The sequence below is a fragment of the Micropterus dolomieu genome, linkage group LG03 (assembly GCF_021292245.1).
Source record: "Micropterus dolomieu isolate WLL.071019.BEF.003 ecotype Adirondacks linkage group LG03, ASM2129224v1, whole genome shotgun sequence".
NCBI lineage: Eukaryota > Metazoa > Chordata > Actinopteri > Centrarchiformes > Centrarchidae > Micropterus > Micropterus dolomieu.
In genome coordinates this window covers 27,480,915-27,502,132 of record NC_060152.1, presented here as the reverse complement: position 1 = coordinate 27,502,132, position 21,218 = coordinate 27,480,915, and the positions used below count along the sequence as shown (strand labels likewise).

The following is a 21,218-nucleotide window of genomic DNA, read 5'->3' as shown; positions in this document are numbered from 1 at the left end:
ACCGTCATGCCCACAAATCTGTTTCCTTTTCATTCAGTGTTTCCAGTTTGCTCTAACTGTTTTCAGACAGAACAATCAGTCTACACAGGGCCGAACACACAGGAGTCAGGCAGCCCTCCATCGTGGCCGCCTTCCCAGAGTTTCTGATCACCAGATATGAGAGTGCGTGTCATCGGTCCCAACTTTATAAATGTTTTACACGCAAGCCAAGGCGCTCAGCGATGCTGACGGATCTACACATGCAGATGTATTCATTCACAGTCATGTTCCTAATATCGGATTGCCTCTCCTTGTGTTTTTATATACGCCAAAGCGGGCTTTAATCAATAAATGAAGCACTGGAGGAGGGGGAGTGCTGCAGTGAGAGAGTTATTTCAGAACAAAGCGTGAAGTACATGAGCAGGCGAATGTTCTGAGGTCAAGTTTTGGATTGGCAAACTCACATTAGCGGTAGAAGTTCAGCAGCAGCAGCAGCAGCAGCAGCAGCGAAGGCCAGAGAAAACCAACACTGAGAAGACAGACGATCAAGCGAGGGCTGAGCAGCAGAACAACATGTGCAGGGCGTAAAAAACCCCATCACAGTTAATCAGACATCAGCCGCTAGTCAGGGAGGAAAAGCGGAGAAACTTTACCCCGGATCTGGCCCTCTTGAGTTGGCCTGCCATGTGCATGGCGGGGGAAATCCACTGGATGTCACATATATCTTGATTTTTATGAATGCTTTGATAGCTCCCCTAAAGACACTCCCATGACCAGGTGGAGGGTATTTATACAAGCGTGTCAGACAAGCAAAAACGAGGGGAAAGAATATTTGCTGATCCCCTTTGCTCCCGGAAAAAAAAAACTTTATTCTAATTGCAACTGGAAATAATTATCTGGCTGTGCACTCTGGGAAGCGGGTCACTTGCATGCACCCTGCCCTGATCACCAGGTGTGAAGGGTGGATGGTTGTGACTGATGCACGACTGTCCAATGGGAGAGAGACCTGCATTCCTACATTCCAGACTTTTTTAATGCAGTGGAAGTAAATTAAGGAAACATCAATACTTAAAAAAAGACCTTCAGGGCAACACGAGAAAATGATGTTTCTTACATTAATTAATTAATTAATTTAGGAATACTCATAATGTCCTTATAATGCCTTACAATACTTTATAAATGATTTTATTAAAGAATTAAAGGTATTTGTGTTGATTACACTCTCCTAAGTAATCTCTGAGATTCTTACTGCGATGAAGTCCGACAGGGCAAGAAAGGAACGGTAAGAAGCCAGCTGCTAACTTCTTACCTGATGGTTACTGAATATTTACATCCAGGAACTGCCTGTTGTATAGCTTAGATAACCTACCCTTAAAACTGAGACAAAACCATTAGCTGGCTAATACCCCTCTAGGTTGAAAATAAAATAAATAAATATAGGCAATGCAGCAAACCTGATCAAAATGTAATTTAATAATGACCCGTAAATGGGTATATTCCAAAATATATTTCACAAAAATAACACCTCATACCTCAAACTGGAAAACTTTATGTTATGAATGCCCAAAAGAGGTTAGCATAATCAATAATTACCACTTTAAACTTCATTAAAACTACTCGTATTATATAAAAAATGCTAATGGTAAAACCCTGTAGGAAAAAAAATTAGTATTAGTATTAGTAATAGTATTAGTATTTTTCTTTCATAAATAATAATACCTTTAGTTACAAAGTTTATTATCATTTGGCTCCCCTTATTTTTGGAAGTTCTGTTACAGCTTGTGATGCTACAGCAATCAAACAGCTTCATGTTTATATTTGATTGCTTTTGACAGTGGATTTATACATTATAAAAGTCTTCAATAGCTAAGACAATTCGATTACGTTTTAATGGTGTAACATGATTTAGTAAATCACTAGTTTGAAACTAGCCAGTAGATTCTTACAATTTAGGAGGGACACAAACTAGCTAGTGCAGCACAAGCCAGATAAACGAGCCAAAAGTTTAGCCAGATTATATAAACCACTTGAAATATCAGTAGGAATCCCTAATTGCACAGGAAAACTATGCACATGCACAGCTACACTAACCACAGTAGAACGTCCAAGTTTGAGCAGGAAGTCGTGTCTGTAAACTGTGATGAATCTTTACGACATAATCATTTTACAGTTCTCTGTTTTCTTTTTTTAATATTGGCTAAAATGGGTTTGTTTAAATGAATACCTGAATCACCTGACTACTCGTTTGTGTCACTATGCTCCCAGATTTAAACAATTAACTAGTAATACCTATTGGTAAGCACCAATATAAGTCTTGGCCAAAACTATTAAAATAAGACTCAAGTTGTCTTAAACAAGAATTATACTTTAAAGTGAGACTATGTAACTGAAAGAATAAATAACAAATTCCTCCTAAATTCATAAGCAGTAAAACATAGCCTTTCTCAGCAGTACACTCAATGTTTTTCTGCAACAGCCTCACTTGGCGTGGTATGACCAGTAGCTTACAGTGGCTAATGTTAGCTAATGTTAGTTAACTTTAGCTACAGATTACCTTGCAACTGACATTGTAATGAGTCAGTTTGCTGGCTTTATGACTCTTTTATCCTCTAGTTGTCCTTTAGGCTCACTTTTAGTCAGATCAAATAATATACCTGTATTATTTAAGGCAAGCCTGCAACTTTTGCTGAACTGCTGCCTCTGCAGCCACACGTGAAAATAATTGTGCTAATAATGCTTATGCTAACATACAATGGAACAGTAGCACAATGAGCAAGCTTTAGGGAAATATCTATATACTGAAAGCTACTGGTTATAGCCTATTGATGAATTCAACTTTTCATTTTTCTAAAGTTACGTAGTCTGACTTTAATGTGTTACCCATGCAGCAGTGTGTGCATCCTAAGGTTTTTGAGTGCAGTTATAGTACACACATTACAAAATGCACAAGTGTATGTGTGGTGAGACAAAAAACAGCTGCAGTCCAAGAGTTTACAAGAGAAAAATTCAAACACGCCTCAAATCAAATCAAAAAGCACACAACTATGCAAGCCAGTTCCCATTAGTGCAGTATGACCCAAGACTTTATTGCTTCCAACACTGCAAACGAATTCCACGCATTGTAGTAGTCAGTGATAATTAGGATCTGTTGAACACCTTCAGTTTCCACTCAGCTCTTACATATTCAGTATTGCTGCACAATAAATGCCTTGAGTTCCTTAATTGTCTCTGTGCAACATGAAGAAGGAGGGTGGAGGAAGTTATAATCTGTAAGAATGTTCTGTGATGTGACCACAGCTCAGTGAACTGAAACAACACACCAGATACATAATTCATAGTAATTAACACCAGCGCTTAGATGATGAGAATAAGCTGGCGGAGTTATAAACTTCTTGTCAAATGTAAGGAACAAATGTTAAAAGACTGTTGTTTATGCATAAAATATGGAGTATTAACAGCATAAAGCTTTATCTGAGAGGTGAGGGAAGGAACACTGGCATAAACTACTCCATTAATAAGTTATTTTGTTTTTGAAGAGCTCATTGGCTCATCAGCTGTGGATGCAGAATGTGCGTGAGCGTGCTTATAAATGCACAATGTGTCTGTGTATATGCATCTTTCCATTTCCATTTTTTGTGTATGATGTGTATGCCCATCAACAGTGATGCTGCTTCTTAGCATTTCTCTGCTCCCTGGTTTTGTAACATGGTAATTGTGCAGAGCGAGCACCAATGTGCCAGGTCTCTGTTTAATGAATCCCACCTGTAACACATTTGCACATTCATTCCTCTCCAAGGAGAAATCCTGTTGCCAAAGCAAAGCCTGAGCCGAGTGGAAGTTTGCTGCTATGCTGAGTTACAAATCTTAATGGTGTACCCAAGATGGCTGCCGATATTATCAACCCATTTAGGACCTGTTGACTTGTGAGGCCATATGTATGAAACCTGTATTTGTGTGCAACGTTGCACTCAGCAAACAGGCAAAGGAGGGAAGTGAAGGAGAAGGAGAGGCCTATGGAATGTCAGGGCGAGTTGCCTCGGTCCTGAAACCCTCTGGCATGTGAAAGAGATTTCACAAACATGAGTACATCGACTGATTAATTAAACAGCTAATCTCTCCACAAACTGTATACATACCAATATCTTAAAAGATTATTAGACCATTCATCTAGGGCTTTTCCATGAGCTCAGTAAAGTGCTGAATAACCTCAGTGCAGAAATGTTTTTTTATCATTCAGAACCATCCCTCAGGTTCACTTGCTTCACCTGTCATTGCAGTGGAGCAGTAGATACGCATGGCTAGGCATCTGTAAGAAGTGCCTAACTGTACAATGTTAAGTTGTAGTCCTCTATTAGAGGGCCAAGAATAACTGAATTAGTTAGATTATCGGTGATTGTCCTGCAGCATACATGACAATGCATGTAACGTTTTCCTGTTTCAGGTAGTTTGAACAGCATGCAAATTATGTTGTTCATATAAATAAACAGATGTGATCTTAATTGAACAGTTATAGCATAGGCCTATTGTACTTGAAGTGAGACCAGCATTGTACGACTGGAGGGACAAGATGACCAATCAGTATACAGTATATTAAGTTAGTTATGTAAACTGAGATTGGAGTGAAGGAAAACAAAACATAAAATATTCTTAGAGAGCCGCAACGTGTTTTTTATAATGTTTCTATGTTTAACTAGGCCTTATTGTATGTGCTGAATTTATTCTCCAAGAGCTTTTTAGCCATGTTGGTGGCATAGCTGTTGGGATGGCAATATCGGCTGGTTGATCGCCCCAGACAGAAATATCTCCACAACTACTGTATTAGTAATGTCTTATCATGACATTTGGTACAGACATCAGTGGTGTCCAGGCATGAATGCAATTAACTTTGGTGTTCCCTTGACTTTTCCTTTAGCGCCACCGTGAGGTTCACAGTAAAATGTATCGATAGCAAATGGATGGACTGCTGTTAAATGACACAACACAAGGACACACATACTGATGTCCCACTCCGGATGAACTGTACCCCTTACTTTTCATCATCAGGTAAAACACTTGTGTTTTATGACAAATAGTTCCCATCAGCCTCAGCTGTGCTTTGTGTGTTGTGCTAGTCAAACGTTAGCATGGTAACATGCTAAACTAAGATGGTGAAAATGGTGAACATTATCAGCATGTTAACATTGTAATGGTAAGCATGTTAGCATTTTGATGTTAGCATTCAGCTTTATGCACCGCTGTGTAGGTACAGTCTAAAAAAGCCGCTAGCATGGCTATTGAGACATGAGTCATGTTTTCTCAAAAGCCTTTCAATAACTCACAAGCTGGATATAATACTGACCTAGCTGCTAATACTCAAATAATGTCAAATAAGTATATTACTCAAGTGCAGTAGTACAATTTTGAGGTAGGCTACTTGTACCTACTACTTAACTTTACCACTTCTACTACACCACATTTGATTTCATTACAATATTTTACTTTTGGCTTCACTGGATTTTTTCTGACATGACATGACTACTCAAGTAATAGTTTAAACTATTCACATGTAAATGAAATATTTAATATCAGATCCACCTTCGACCAACTTTAAATGCAGCTCAAATAATCAAATATTATCTTTACTATATATAATAACACTGCCAGCAGCTGCATCTATACAGCATATTATAATGGTATAATTAAACATCATCCGAGCCAGTGTGATTCCTCATATTAAAGTTCCGAACAACTGTTAAATGATGATACTAAAAACTCTGATGGATCATCTATTTTTGCACACCTTTTCATTCAGTAGCCTTTGTTGGATATCTTTGTAACCCATCAGTCCTTTTGGTTGTCAGTTAAAGCTGCATGACTCATGAGTGTTGCAGCACTGTGCTGTTGTTGCTCATTTCAGTAATGTTGCTCCCAGTTGGTGGTCCCAGTAATGAGCAGCAGGGGGTGGGTGGATCACATTGAATGGGATGCCAGAGATCTTTAGCTGCGCTCCTTCAGGGCCTTTTGCATTTAGTCACCCTGAGCTCATAATTGTGTGACTAAAGCAATTGTTCTCTAAGTTGAAGCCATTCAGCGCCTCTACAGGCTTTTCCCACTTCCCTCAGGTGGGACAGGTGACCATCCAAAACTTTCTGGTGGGACTCAAAGGGGCTGAGAAAAAAAGGATGTTTCCATATTGTTAATCATGATTGAACTCTTGCTTTTAGAACAAACTGTCTACAGATATGATACAACACTAAACTTTTTTTTTGGGGGGGGGGGGGGGGGGGGGGGGGGTAGTAGAGGTTCAAGCTTTTAGTTGAATAGTTGTGATATATAATTTTACTTAATGTAAAAGATGTCCTCTACTCACAACATCCAGTTCTCTTGTTCTGCTTTTCTGGCAAAGGCAAAGCCCTTATCTTGCGCACTACAGTTACAATAGCTCATAATATGCATTGCAGGCTCATAAACACAAACATATGATTATTAAACTGCACACAGGTAAATGACCCGATGACACAGCCGAGGTAAAAATCCATGTGCGGGATTTACTGCAGCTCCGGGTATAGCCAGGACTTTTATTGTGGTCAACTGTAGACTGAATGAAAAAGTTGGGGGGTTTTCATTTTGTCCGTATGTGTGTCTGGCACTATAATATGTGAAGATGTCTTTCTGCTCCTTTCAAGATCAAGGCTCGTGGGTGACAAATTCTGTCTTTCTGTCCTTCTGAGCATCACAAAAATCTGGTCCAGTGGATGTGAAAGCGGTCTGTCCACCTTTAGTCCTCAGCACATGTCAACCACTTGTGTCTGCAGAGCACCATTTCAACTTTAATTCCTCATTCGGAATAATTCACAAGCCCGAAGAGTGTTAAGAGGGTGGAGGAGCCGAAGCGGAGCATATGTGCAAGAACAGTCAATACACAAAGAGAAGTCGCCACAAAACTTGCAAATGGAGGGGGGGAGAAGGATTTTCTGGGGCCACGGTTTGTTTTCACCTGAAGCAGTCATTTATCTTGGCCAGAGCCCAACACTAAACCACTGTGTATGTTTCTATGGTCTCAGTGGGTTTGTGTGTGCACCACAGCCACTTAAAGTGGTGGGAGGAACTGCAGATTTCAGTCCTAATCTAGGAATTGTGAAACCGCACCATTTCCTTGCACTTGAGAAGCGCTTGGCATCTCATTCAGCTGTTGAGGACCTGTATACATCTGCTCAGATGGAGCATGCAGATGAGTTTGGGATGCGTGTTTGTTTTATTTCACTGTGGTGAACATGTGGAGGGAGAGAGGATGATAAGATGGTTGTTGCGGCTGTAGCTTCAACACATTTTCATCTGCTGTGCCAACAGCAAGTGGCGGCTCTGTATAGCAATAACAAGCTTGAAATTTGAACTTGCTCATCTATACCAGCCTAAACAGTACATGGTTCTTCATACTAAAGGGGTAAAAGATCTAATGTCATTTGAGTCTAGTTTTCTCTGAACAAAGAATTCAGGGGACATCTTGGATTTAATCGATTTGTCACTTTGGAGAAGTCAACAGCAGAATGTAAAGCTGCAATATTCAATATTTTTATATGAACATTGGAAAGAATGACTTTGTGTAGCGTTACAAAAGAGGTACGTTTATATCAAAATCATCTAGTTGAGGTTTATGCTTTTAAGTGTGAAAAATGAGCCACTTGTAAGAGTTATGTGTTTTATCTGTGCTTCACTGATAGTAATTGCAACCATCCATCCTCCACTCAGTTTCCAAGCCTCACACAATAGACTCTACAACGACTGACTGTGTGAAGTCAGATTAGCTCATATTTCCTCACAAAATGTTACACAACATCAGCAGAAACAACGTCCTCAAAATGGGGATTTACCGCCTCCTTCCAGTCAACAGCCCCCTTGGGAGCTTTCCTGAATGAATCCCAGACTGCTATGTAGCTCAGCTATCTTGCTGACCTGCCGTGCCACCGGCTACTTCGCCCTCTCGCTATACAGCCACATCCAGGCAATAAATCACTGGGTGTTGTGAGCTTTCCTGGAATGCTTGTTGAGTTGCCAAATGATCATTTGTAAGTCCAAGCAAGGTCCAAACCTTATCAGTGTTCAACACATCTCTGTGTTATCACCGATGAAGCGGAGATAAAAGTGGATCACTTTAGGCTTTAGGCAATATTTCCAGTTATAGAACAGCAAAAAGGTCCACGGGAGTCTGCTAAGGTGATGATTATGCTGTAAACTGCAGCTTCAGGTGTGGAAATGAATTTCATCACTAGAAGACATTTTTGCATTTGCATCAACACCAGGAAACAAAGGGTTTTTTGTTGTTTCAGTGGAAATAAACGTGAACTTCTCAGAGCTAAAGTTCTTCTTCATACCAGGGATTTGGGATGGAAATGGTGAAAAAATATTATTGTAGCCAGTTCAACCGAGGAGCACTTGCTTGCTGCAATTAAAGCAAACGTTTTGATCTGTCAATCTCTGCATGCCAACTGGATTTCTCACCCGTGTCCACACCTGACTTCACACCAACAGCAACTAAGGGACTGGGAGACATTTAGAGACTGTGTTTCAGCCCCACTTTTGTAGTCTGAATCATCAAGTGTATTTTGACATGCAAATCTGGCCTCAAGCAAGTTTTCAGCTGACCCCCTCGGAGACTTGGGTGGGCTCCCGAAATACCTCCCTTAATTTGACATGACCTGATTTGGAGGATTTCAGTGTTATTACTCCTATCAGATGTGTGGACTCACATGTGAGGCGTGAGGTTGAGGGAGGTCTTCCCGGAGCTGTTATGAGAGCTGATGTGAGACAACAGTGGGCCGTGCCTGGAGCAGAAGAGAGGCAAAAGAAGAGGGATGGGGGGAGGGGTGATGCAGGGAATGTGGATCCAACATGTAAAGGCCCAATCTGAAGCATTTGACTTGCCCAGAAGTGTCAGTTCAGCATCCGCTACATCTCTTTTTCTCTCTCTGTCTCTCTCTAGCCCTCCCAAGCCACCTAACTATTGATGTGTTGGAAGTCCCGGAGTTTTGACAGCTGTGCTTGGAGTGCTGTAACGGCAGTCTGGAGGGAAGGGTGTGTATGTCTGGCTGTGTGTTTTCTGATGGTTTGTAGTGGAAATGGACACTTTGGTGTGCAGCGTCTTGGTATGCAAATATTGGTGTGTGTGAGACTCCAGAGGTTAAGCCTTTAGGGTGAGTACGTGTGTGAGGAACGATAACAAAATAAAACATTTGATTTATGCAGTACTTTGTGGACCTACAGTGCAGCTCAGTGTGCTTTATTAGCAGCATTTTCGCATGCAATAAGCAGACAGGAGTGAAACAACAAATGATAAAGAGGTGCGAATCACCTGTCATGCTAGTGGCTCTGTGAGGCTGCATTAGGCACAGAGTGGGGTAAGGTAAAAGTGAGGTAAATACTCTTGCAGCACTTGTTGTAAAACAAGCCCTGACGAAGGCCACAAGGTGAAAAACACTCGTCTCACAGTTAAGTTGTTCATTATAATCAAAGTTTGCTGGAGTTTTGACCTCCTCAGGCATGTTAGGCACAGCAGTGATTTGAGGTAAATGGTAACATCTGCATGTTTAGCAGTTATAATATTTAACATGTTAACTATTTTAGTTTGACGTGTTAGCATGCTAACATTTGCTAATTAGCTCTAATTTTAGATGGTTTAAATGGTGGACATTACTATCCCTAGAGCTACGCTGTGCGACTAAAAAATAAGCGCAAGTGCCTGACATCTCTGCAGAAGCCTATAAATGTAGCCCACTCTGTGTGTATTTGAGTGTCTGAATGTCTGTGTGCACATTAGGGCTGACCCGATGATTCGATGCGGAGCCTGATTCCATTGTCAATCTCACAGTCGAAGCTTTGCAACGAAACAAGGATCATGCCATTTTGGCAATATGGGGGTGCTCAACGTCTGATTTTACATAGAACTACCAATTTTCTCCCAATAAGTTAATATACAGCCTATTGCAATATACATTTCAGCGTTTAATGCTGTAATTAAACAAGTGAAAAGAATAAAACTTTCAATAAATGTTTTTAAAGTGTGTAAATAAATCCAAAATTATAACCCTAACCCTGGGTTGTCAGTGCGCATGTGTAGGCATAGCGTGCACGTGTGACCAAGCCCCAGCTTCACCAGTGTTGTGCTGAGTTGTCCGCAACTCGCGGGACTTTCAGATAATTTCTCACCATTGATGAACCACACAAAAAATATTTTATTGTTTTTAAGTAGCCGGGCGCTTGAAATAGACCCACCAGGAACCGCGACGTGCATGCAGTTGTTGGCAACACGGTATACACGCAAGACTAGTGAATAACAGATGGGGGAGAGAGAGAGAAAAGGGTCTTCAAAAAGCCTCAATTTAGCTGCAAATTTACAGTGTAAGTTGAATGAATAGAGACTGCAGCTCTGCAGCTTCTCAAGATTAAACCGGAGCTACCGTGTGTAACCCCCCCACTCGCAATCGCCGCGCACAAAAACACACACGATTCGACTATCAGTCGACTATAGGCAGGACTTAGTCGTGGACAGCCCTAGTGCACATTCATGTTTTTGTCTGCACATACACAAGCTTTTCACACAACTGATTTGGCTAACTTTTAAATACCATTCCTTAAAGAAAAAACTGTTTCCCATTTACTTAATAATGCAGCTGGTATACATTTTGTGCAGACCGGTGTAGCTAAGGGAGGCGAGCTTGGGAATAAAGCAGGAATGTGTAGTGGGTGCTAGGCAGCTGGTGGCTGAGCCCCGCTGGGTCGCAGGGAGCAAGGCCAGGCCAGCCACATGAGCCTCAGCTGATTCATACTACCAAGCCATGGCACACGCACAGCCCACTCTGCTGGCCTGCACATATCTATTGTAGGATCAGAGGGCCAGGGTGTGTGTGTGTGTGTGTGTGTGTGTGTGTGTGTGTGTGAAAAAGATGCTGGACGATAACAATTATAAAGCACAGAGCCAAATGGCATGGTTATAATCGCTTGATGCTAATTAAAATAGACATGTTATTAATCATCTTTGAGGCTGATAGCTTCCTTGCCCACCCAGCAGGCTGCACACTCGTCCACAAAATTAACAATAATCACAAGGGTCAACAGAGTTCTCCCTGTTTTCCCAAAAGCAAATGCTGAACATAAGTTAATGTAGCTGGCTCACAACACAAAACTAATAAGGCAATTGCATTATCACAGTCTGAGCACAGTTCTTTCCAGCGAAGCGAGAAGTTATTATTTCTTACTGTAACTGACTCAACACCAATTAGCATCAAAATGACCAGCTGCATTACAGTAATGACATGGCACTCAGGCACTTATCAGCCTATCGATAGTGGTGTCACACCATAAAGTACTTACAGGGGGCCACAAGGGCCACAGAGCAGGTACCTTTCCCTCCCCAAACAAGGAACCTTATCAGCTGATGAAGGGAATGCAGGAATATTTCAGGAAGCCCTGCACCTCCACTTCCCCCTCATCACTTCTTGTTAAATACAGGGGTTACATAACTACTGGGCTGGATTCAGATAAGTGTAAATGTGTACCTGAAGGAGATGAACAGCAATTTTCTTTAAATAACTTACAGCCTGTAAGTGACATTCTTGGGACCAGGTTGATAAAGGTTGGTAAAGTCCATGTTTTAGAGCTCTGGCATGGTAGTTTTTTTTTTTCTTCTCAGTTGTTTCTGGCACAGAGAGAACATGTGGGAGGTGCTCTCACGTTCTCGAATCAGGAAGTCCCCCCCCCCCTTTCAAAAGCTTGTCTAAGAAGCTCATAAAAGCACTGGACTTCCTGCGGTCATTTAATGACACGGCACGCATTGTCATCAACTAAGTCACATAAACACTCCTTGACATGCCTCCTAAAGAACTTATGTCTCTTTTATTAAGTGTATTCAATTCCTTATGAATGAAATGTTTTTATGCACATGATAGACACGTCTATAGGCCTACAGCAAACAAGGAAAATGATAATATCTCCTACAGTCTGGATTATTCAAGACATATTTTCCCATACATAATTCCAATTTTATATTGCAAAATTTGCTAAATTAAGTTTAAGTTCAGAAGACCTGGTGTATCTCCTCATGATGTCTCCTCTGTCGTCTGTTCTGTGACGCCCTCAACTGGTTACAGGAGGAACTTCCTGCTCTGCAAACCACAACTTCCTGCAGCTTTTACTGGCAGTGAAAAAAGAAACACAACAAATAAATACATTTTTTTGGGTTCATTCAAAATTGAACAAAGACAAAATAAACAACTTTTGCATGAGCACAACGGGTGCTGCAAGAAACATTTGACCAAGAGCATGAAATTAGACCAAAACATGTGAGTCACAAATTACAAATTACCGGGGATTTAACCAGCTGAAAGATATTTCCCTATAAAAGCATAAAGGTCAACATGTTGACAATGTTTTCTGATAGTCTGCTTCTTGTTGAGGATGTTTCCAGTAATTGCCTGTTTATAATTGAAGGAAATGTTATGTTATGTTGCTTAAAGTAATAAAACTGTCCATTAAAATGCCATACTTAGCCAGTATGAGTTGGTATATTAAGAGTGAACATGTACATGAGTGTAATTAAAAAGGAGGAAACATTAAAGCACAGCCTTTGAGAGCCTTAGTGACACCACAGCTTTGTTCACACCATTATGTATTGGGTTATTAATAGTTGCTATGATACCCACATCCTCTCCCAACTTCTTTGTCAGAGCCTTCTGTGATTTAGGGCACTATATAAACCCTACTGGGCCAGACCCTCTGTCCTTTTCTGGTTGCTGTTATTGTTGCGGAGCACAGGCCACGGTGTTTGGCTGCTCCAGCTGAGAAGAGAGCACCTACTGGGCTTTTCCCATGATGATGAGAGCCGCTCTGCTTGGCCCAGTCAGCGGGCAGTGGATAAGGGCCCCCAAGCTGCTCCCACCTCCACTCTCTCCCCTTTCCTGAGGCCCCCTGAGCCTCCCCACTCCCTCCCTTCTCCTCCTCCTTTAAGTTCCCTCAAGTCATGATCTGGCCCGTAAATTAGTACTGGGAGAAAAATAGGTTCTGTAAGATGAAACTGGGTTTCTGTGTGTATCAGCACACGACTCAGGGGAGACAAGAGAGAAGAAGCAGGCAGTAAATCCATTGGAGTCCACTGATAGCGCCTGTTTGCACAGCCACTGCCGCTTCCTTTGATCAAATGGCTGGGGGAGCGGGGGGTCGTGTGGCGCTGCCGAAGGTCAGCTATATATTACACTCCTAAAAGTGATTACTGAAATTCTTAAGTGAAACCATTCTGCTGCCAGGGTGTGCTCTAATCCCCTGCAGCGTTGTCTGGGCCGGGGCCGGGGCTGGGGCCTCTCTGTGGATCTGTGCGCCCAGCACTTCTTTCCCATTCCCCACTTGTGTTTTCTATCATCAGAGCAGGCCTAAAAAGAGCCCCTACATGGAAACATGGCCTATCCAGTTGCAATATCAACTGCTGGGGCTCAGAGAAAAGAGAGAGAGAAAGAGAGAGAGGAAAGGTAGTGTCAGGAAACAGAAATATGCACACACTTCAAAGGCTGGGGCAGCAAATTAAGGGTTAGGCATTGGACACGACAGTAAGTGGCCTTTACATCAGAAATCGGGTAAACAATGTCTGGATTGTGTTTCGCTTCTTTCCTCTGTGTTGTTGCATAGAGAGACCCCCCGGCTCTCCATCTGCACACTGGCTGTGCTGTAGGTACAGCACTAAAACAGCTCAATGAAGTCTTTTTTGACATTGAGCAAATAATTTTCATCAATTGAGCTGTGATGAAAAGTTTTGCATCTGTGCCACCGACGTGTGCAAATGAATGGAAAATCTGACACAATTTTGCAGAGTGAATGGCTGTAAGAGTATGTAATGTAATAAAGGCTCTGTTAAAATTCCACAATTTATGACTGGTAGCTAATCCTTGCCACAATGTTACACTGTATCAAATCAATTACAAGCACTTATAAAACAGAAGTGCTGCTTTTAAGCGTGATACAAACAAGCTTCAGGAGAGAAAACAGTGTGTGCACGTGTGTGTGTGTGTGTGTGTTTGTGTGTGTGCGCGCGTGGGTGCATGGTTTCTACTACAGCGGCATCACAGTTGAGACTGAGCCAGCCAACATGATCTAAACAAGAATTATGTGAAGTCATGCTCTATGAAACTTTATACACATTTGCTGATCATTACCTAAGATTGCTTTGTGTTAACTTTGGCAGACCGGCTCTTGGCTCTCGGATTGAGAAGGGGATGATGTATTTCCTCTTATTTATTATTTGCACTGGGCTACTGAGAGGGAAAGGGAGGGAAAAGGGAGTATGTGTGAGTGGTATGCCTGCGACTGGTGCATCGATGCCAGGAATAACAGAACGAAGCTTGCTCCTCGGGCCTCATTAGTGTGTAGAAAACAGTTCCCAGGAGACACAACAGAGTGTAAATACATTTAAAAGTCTTTACACTGCAGGATGCTACGCGCCAACTTCTCCCCATTTCTGCTTCCCCCCCCCCCCTCTATTAAAGTGAGAACGTAAACGGTATCGAGTGCTGCAAGTGTGTAGGCTTCAAAAGAGTTGCAACCCCATGTTGCACGTCTCATAAATTCTAGTGAGGGAATTCAAAGAGAAATTTATCGAGCATGGCATTCACACATGTTGACAGTAAAGAGGGCCAACTGCACACCGGGTCTTGGGAATTTGTAGGAGCATATGGCCCCCTTTTTTTGCTTTGAAATACCCTCTTTGACCCTTTGTCTGCTTATGCAATGTCTTTGCCCTTTCCATTATGGAAAAAAGATTGGAAAATTTATATGAGACACAAAAGCCCATAGCAGTGTCCTATAAATTTGAAATGTCAGATTTACTGTTGTAAACATGGAGAGCCCTGACCAGGGCTTGAGATACAGTATTTCATGGACACTTTTTAAACCTTTACCCCCTGAAGCAGGTGCACTGTTATCCCAAATAAGGTAATGTGCTATAACATCATCATTTCCCAACATTTGTTTATAATAGGAACAAGTCCCTGCCATCTGTTTCCACCCTGCGCTGTCTTTTCTTCAGTTGTTTGTACAGTAAGGGAGGTGTTTATGGTCCTTGGATGTTGCCAATTTCACTAGAGAGAGGACCGCAGAGCACCTATGGGACATACATACAGGACCACACTTTTGGCTCCATAGCCTATTGACACAGCTGTTATCATGCTCCAATACCAGGGGTGGTGAACATATCGGCGCACACTTACCTACACGCACACAAAGCGCACATGTAGACACACATTGCGTGTTTTCCTTTTCCTTTTAAATGTCATTAAGTGCTGCTCAGAAACAACTTGATGTTGACTTTGGAGGAAAAAGTGGGTGATCTTGCCCTTTCTTGTTGCTTGACTTAACGGTGGTTCATTCAGAGGCTGCATCACGGGATGCTACAAAGTGTTTGCTTCCTCGCTATCAGCTGCTGACCTGTTCAAAACAGGTCTTTCAGGTTCATTTAAATCAGTAACATCCAAGATGTACAAGTCTGAGCCAATGAACAGGGTATTTTTTTAAATCATGTATTCCTATAAGTTTCTACTTTTTTAATGGTGTGCAGAGTCATCTGGTTACTGTACAGCTCCTCGGCAGAGCTCCGTAGGTCCTGAGTGATGGAGAAAAGCTGAGAGCGGAGAGTGAGAAAGTAAATAGAAATCTGTATGATAATAAATTGCATCACTGGTAATTCTATCCAGTGCCGGCCTGCGGTGCGCAGAACCGCCTTTTATATGCAGGGGCCCAGGGAGATCTGCTGATAACATGGGGATTGATGTAGGCCATTAAAGGAGCGTGTGTGCCGGGCTGGAGGGGTTACATTTGGCCTCCACAACAGCACTGTATATCAGCATGTTGTCACCTGGGCTGATGTCACAGCAGGTCCTTCGGCTAAGAAAACACACTCTCTGTCTTGGGTGGGTGACCAGCGAAGACTCACTCACTACCCACTAATGTGCTACTCGTGCCGAGGGGTGCGTTGTTTTGGGTTCACGGCCTCTTCAAATGTAATCCATAACCAATTAGGCATTGTGCGTGTGTAACTATAGAGAACTTTCAACAAAACACAATTATGTGGTTCAGCATGTGGATGGAAAAACGTGAAACAAAGAGTGCTTCAGGACCAAACATTCTTGTGATACTCCCGTTTTTATTGCATTGATGGGGGGAGGTTATGAAGCTGCACGACAGCATCAAAGCAAAGAAAAACATTCAAGAGTTTTATTTAGACAGTCAGGACATTGTGGAGAGCTCACGGCCTAGCCTTTTCTCTCATCATGGTGTGACTAACTTGTTTTTTGTACTCAGCCCAGTGGCTCTCTCACTGAAACAGTTGAATGCACTTGTTCCTTTCATACACGTTTGGGTGAAGGCAATTTGTCCCCTGGTGCATCCACCTCTCCCTGTTAACAGGGTCACTGCTGTTTATCTTTCCATGATCTCTTTTCAGCCACCCCCATCTCCCACTTCTGTTGGGAACATTGTGTTATTCTGTGGTGTGCATGTCATTACAGGATCATGGTTCTTGGGATCTACGTACATTTAATCAAACGGACAATGTTAATTCCCAGCACGAGATGGGTGTGGTTCCTGCTACTGTGGTAAAGAAAAGTCAGTTATTTCATTTGTTCTCTCATTTGTCACATTTTTGTTCTGACTCCGTCTTTGAAGTTTTAAAGCTGCATGGTATGTTGATGCCTGGGATAACATGTGATGTGCTATGGAGAATGAATAACATGCCAGACATATTATTTGGTTCATTTTATACTGAATTGCATAACAGTGTAGCTGGGGAGGAAATATTAAACAGAACATAAACTGCAAGTCTGCCAGTAGAGATAACTGTGTGTAAATGTAATTATGCTGACCCCCATAAGAACTTTTTTAGAACCCCTGTGGCATGAATACTTCACAGACAACGAATAAAACTTTATTTATGGACTTTCTATAATCTAATGTTCACCTTGAAATTAATACATTGTCAAATTAATTTCATGTGTTATGTGAACAAATGAAGACAACATGGTCCATGGTATAGTCATCTTATTGAACACCATTATAAAGTTTACTACATGGGTTGCATCATAATGGTAGAAAACACAGTAATGCAATCAGCAACTATGTATCCATCCAATACCACCTTAAAAATTCAAAAACATGGCCAATACAAACAACAACTGCTTTAATGAAGAGAATGAAGTCAGGGCAGTAAAAGCTTCTATTCAAATATAGTATTGTTATATATTGTTTTGTTGTCCACTCAAGTCCAGTAAATCAGAAACTTTAAACAGCATATCTCATAGACAGAGAACAACTAAATGTGCAAGGTAAGTGCATATACAAATATGAGACAACTGTAGAAACAGAATTAGCAAAACATGCAATCAAATAGCCACGTGTGCCACTATGACAATGGTAATTTAAGATAATGAAAACAAAACCTTTAAAATTAAAGTAAATCTATTCATTCAAAATATTCTATATTGTATAGGCAAGTGGTCTAAAGAAAAGTGTAAATCAAAATTATGTGGCATGCTGAGCTAAAAAGGCTCTTATTCTGTGGAGAAGCTCTTTCTTCACACTGTCTGGCACCAAGGCTGCAAGAGAGAAAGATACTCGTGACTAGGACTCATTCTTTCACACAGATACAGTGTGCAAGCGGTACTGCAAAAATTCTGTGTGTATGCTCACACCCACAACCATTACTGGAACATGACATCTCGTGAGCGCACCACCTCCTACTGAGGCTACTGTTGGTGAAGTAACTGACCATCCACGATGGATGCAAAATGGTGTCTTTGACACCAAAGCCTAAGTGCTCTGTTTTTTACTGACTGTACACTAAAAAAATGCAATGCATTTAATGTGAAGTGTCTTAGGATTGTTTTTCAGAAATTAGTGTGGTAGCAGGAAAAGTGAGATTAGAGACAGAGACAGTTTTATACTACAAATAGACGAGTTAAGATACCTCTTCCTTTAGGAGTGATCTCTACCACCAGGTCCTCCACAGTGACATGCTCCAAGCCTTTTTCTTTGATCACTTCTACAGAGAAAAAAAAAGGTGATGATATTTTAACAATGCTTAGATACCACTATGACCACACAAATTGCTCCAAGCACCTTGTGGAGAACAATGAAAGTTACATAGCAAAACTCTTGCACTTTAGCTCCAAGAGCCAAATGCATATGCACTCTATTATTCCCTGAACTGTCTCTGTTCTAAAGAAGTTTTTTTTTGCAATTTGGAAGATCTGATTTGCTGCTTCATGCTTTAAATATTGATTTAATTTACATTTTGAGCACATGACACTTTTTCCACATACAACACTTTGACATGTTACAGTGGGGCAGGGGTATTCTGTCACTCCCTCAGTCCAGACTGAAATCTAAACGGGACAGAGCTTTTGCCGTCACGGCCCCACGGTTTTCCCACTGCGACCCATCCACCAATGTGTCCCTGAGCAAGACACTTAACCCCTACTTGCTCCAGAGGCGTGCAACCTCTGACATGTATAGCAAATGTAAGTCGCTCTGGATAAAAGCATCAGCTAAATAAGTAAAATATAATATAATATTTATTATTATTATAAAAGGACAGGACTAAATTATAAAATAAAAGATGGCTGAATTCCATTTAACTGCTTCGGTTTCATGGTCCTGGTATTGCACATGCTCGCTGTCACACTGCCATGACTTACTGGGAAACTTGAGCAGATCAGAGTGATCGTTAATGTGATTAGTAACACCTGTGCTTTTCCTACTATGACAAGTCAAAATGTCTGCTGTGAAAAGGGCCTGTACACTGCTTTTTGAAATATGTAGTCTTTTTTTATTCTTCTGCCTTTTTGTACAGTTATGCTCACAACCGAACACTTATGGATTAAAGCTTGAAACTATGATCCAAATGTAAACAAAACTACAGCTTCACAAGAAAAACAAAAATAGAACTCCCTTTTACTGACATATTGATTGTTATAGTCACTTAAGTTAAGTCAGTATTATTTTCTGATGCTATAAAAGGTTTGTGTACATCAGTATGGTTTGTGTAATGTATGGGGTAAAACAGACCTATATTTTGAATGATGATAAGTAGAAAAACAGAAAATGTTAACTTACTCATTTACACTCTACATATGTCTAATCATACCTCATAGTTATGTAAAGCAATTAAATTGGCCCTTTTAAAATTCACAAGACAGTAAAATAGATTATGGCATCTTTCAGTTTCTGGCAGTCAATCAATAGCAGCAAATCAGTGACTATCAACATTATGTATCCAAGGAAGGTAAAAAAATAAATAAATCAAGGGCAACTGGACTAGGTTGAAGATCTAAATATGGCCTGAATGACTGGGAACCTTCAGACATCTACGCTATGCCTTTTACAGTGCTGTATCTTGTACCTTTGCAGTGAGCTTTCATCTGGTCCTTCCATCCACACTCGGTGAGCTTGGCCCTCAGTAACTCCTTCAGTCTGTCAATAAGACGCAAACATGTAAAAATACAGCCTTCTAGTTTCTGTCCAATGCTCATTAAGTTATTAATAACAGCTTGTCTTCATCTTGATTACAACTTTGGTTATTTTGTAGTTTGGAGCAGCTGAAGATATTCATGCAAAATACAAAGTTAGTCCCTCACATGTTTTCCTTTAAAAATAAAGAAATAACAGTACGCGATCAAGTTATTGTAAACCTTAATAATACTATAGAAATGTGTTATTGCACAGCTTTAACCAACATTTGATAAATAATACAGTAAAAATTGTAGGTTACATCCATTTGAAGATAGACAATCCAATGATAAGTTACAGGAAACGTGTTTAACTACAAAAAAGATGCCTTTACTTTCATGAGCAAATAGTCCCAGTGTTGACACAGACTGACGCAGTTACACAGGGATACTCTTAACGTTGTTGACTAACATAAACGACTTGTTAAACCAGAGTGTTTGTAGTATTTTAACTCGCCTCTCTCGTTCCCCCATCTCTGTCAGCTTCTGATTTATCGTCGCCCTCATTCTGGACTCTTTACTCATAGTATTTTACCTACAAGGAGAAAAGAAACAAGCATGTCAGTGCATCGCCAAGCCAAGCTGGCCCCGCAAAGTATAACATAGTGTAACTGTTAATGTAGCGGGACTAACGTTAGCTAAATCCCTCACAGTATAGTGTTTATCATGCCGAGCAGCTACGTTTTATAGGCGAGTCACTGACTAGGCTTCACTGGCTCATTTGATTAAATCCGTTATTAATACGTACACACCAGAGAAGGATGAACAATGAAGGCCACGCTCTTCAGTTTTACCACAGCGTTACCACACTTTCTGTGGCGTATTACATGAAAAGGTTAAGATGAAATAACATTACGGGGCGCTGAAAAGACAGAAGGCGTATTTAAAACAGACATCACAAAATCCGACAGTCGCTATGAGCTAAACTGTGCTCTTTAAAGCGATTTAACTTCCAAATTGTACTTCAAATGTCGCCGAGGATCAGAGAGGCTTCACTTTTGATTTCTGGAGTTTTACCATCAGATATTACCTTCCGAGAAGAAACACTGATTGGTACAATGGTTCCTACGCCTTCATCAAATGCAACACCCAGTTACACCACGCGGCGGCAGCGTTGGTTAATACATTTAATCAAAGGCAGTTCTGTAGCAGACTAGTAGTTTTTCAAAATCCCAATTTCACATTAACACATTGGCTCAGTTCTTGTTATTTTTATATCTTACAGATGTGTTACATGCTTTAGTTTTTTAGTAATAATCAGGTTCAGGTGTGCCCACAGAAATGACTGGGCCCCTGATCAAGTAAATGGGTCCTCTGCAAATCTCCTTTACTCATGTCAATATATGCTGTGCTTTCTATGTCCTACATAAACACATACAGTGGGTACGGAAAGTATTCAGACCCCTTTAAATTTTTCACTCTTTGTTTCATTGCAGCCATTTTCCAAAAATCAAAAAAGTTCATTTTATTTCTCAGTAATGTACACTCAGCACCCCATCTTGACAGAAAAAAACAGAAATGTAGAAATTTTTGCTAATTTATTAAAAAAGAAAAACTGAAATATCACATGGTCATAAGTATTCAGACCCTTTGCCGTGACACTCATATTTAACTCAGGTGCTGTCTATTTCTTCTGATCATCCTTGAGATGGTTCTACACCTTCATTTGAGTCCAGCTGTGTTTGATTATACTGATTGGACTTGATTAGGAAAGCCACACACCTG

At 40.9% G+C, this 21,218-nt stretch overlaps 1 protein-coding gene across 8 annotated transcripts; it reads right to left on the bottom strand.

Moving 5' to 3' along the window:
* Nucleotides 1-17,011: 17,011 nt before the first annotated feature.
* eny2 (ENY2 transcription and export complex 2 subunit) lies at nucleotides 17,012-20,671 on the bottom strand. Of its 8 annotated transcripts, none has more exons than XM_046045137.1 (6): nucleotides 20,524-20,664; nucleotides 20,242-20,355; nucleotides 19,951-20,028; nucleotides 19,388-19,458; nucleotides 17,954-18,028; nucleotides 17,012-17,582 (listed from the first exon to the last, which is right to left on the bottom strand). In XM_046045137.1, exons 3-6 carry the CDS (start codon nucleotides 20,016-20,018, stop codon nucleotides 17,509-17,511), a joined length of 288 nt encoding a protein of 95 aa, XP_045901093.1. In that variant the 5' UTR covers nucleotides 20,019-20,028; nucleotides 20,242-20,355; nucleotides 20,524-20,664; the 3' UTR covers nucleotides 17,012-17,508. The 8 variants fall into 8 exon arrangements, with proteins under 8 accessions (XP_045901093.1, XP_045901096.1, XP_045901095.1 ...); XM_046045140.1 differs by having other exon boundaries at nucleotides 20,246-20,355; XM_046045139.1 differs by lacking the exon at nucleotides 20,524-20,664 and adding an exon at nucleotides 20,457-20,492 and having other exon boundaries at nucleotides 20,246-20,355.
* Between the last annotated feature and the right edge of the window lie 547 nt (nucleotides 20,672-21,218).

Coding starts and splice junctions, on each gene's coding strand:
- eny2 (XM_046045141.1), bottom strand. CDS start 20,018: ATGAGTAAAGAGTCCAGAATGAGGGCGACGATAAATCAGAAGCTGACA. Junction 19,459..19,950: donor GAGATGGGGGAACGAGAGAG/GCGAGTTAAAAT, acceptor TCTTATTGACAG/ACTGAAGGAGTTACTGAGGG. Junction 17,583..17,953: donor GATCACTCCTAAAGGAAGAG/GTATCTTAACTC, acceptor TCTCTCTTGCAG/CCTTGGTGCCAGACAGTGTG.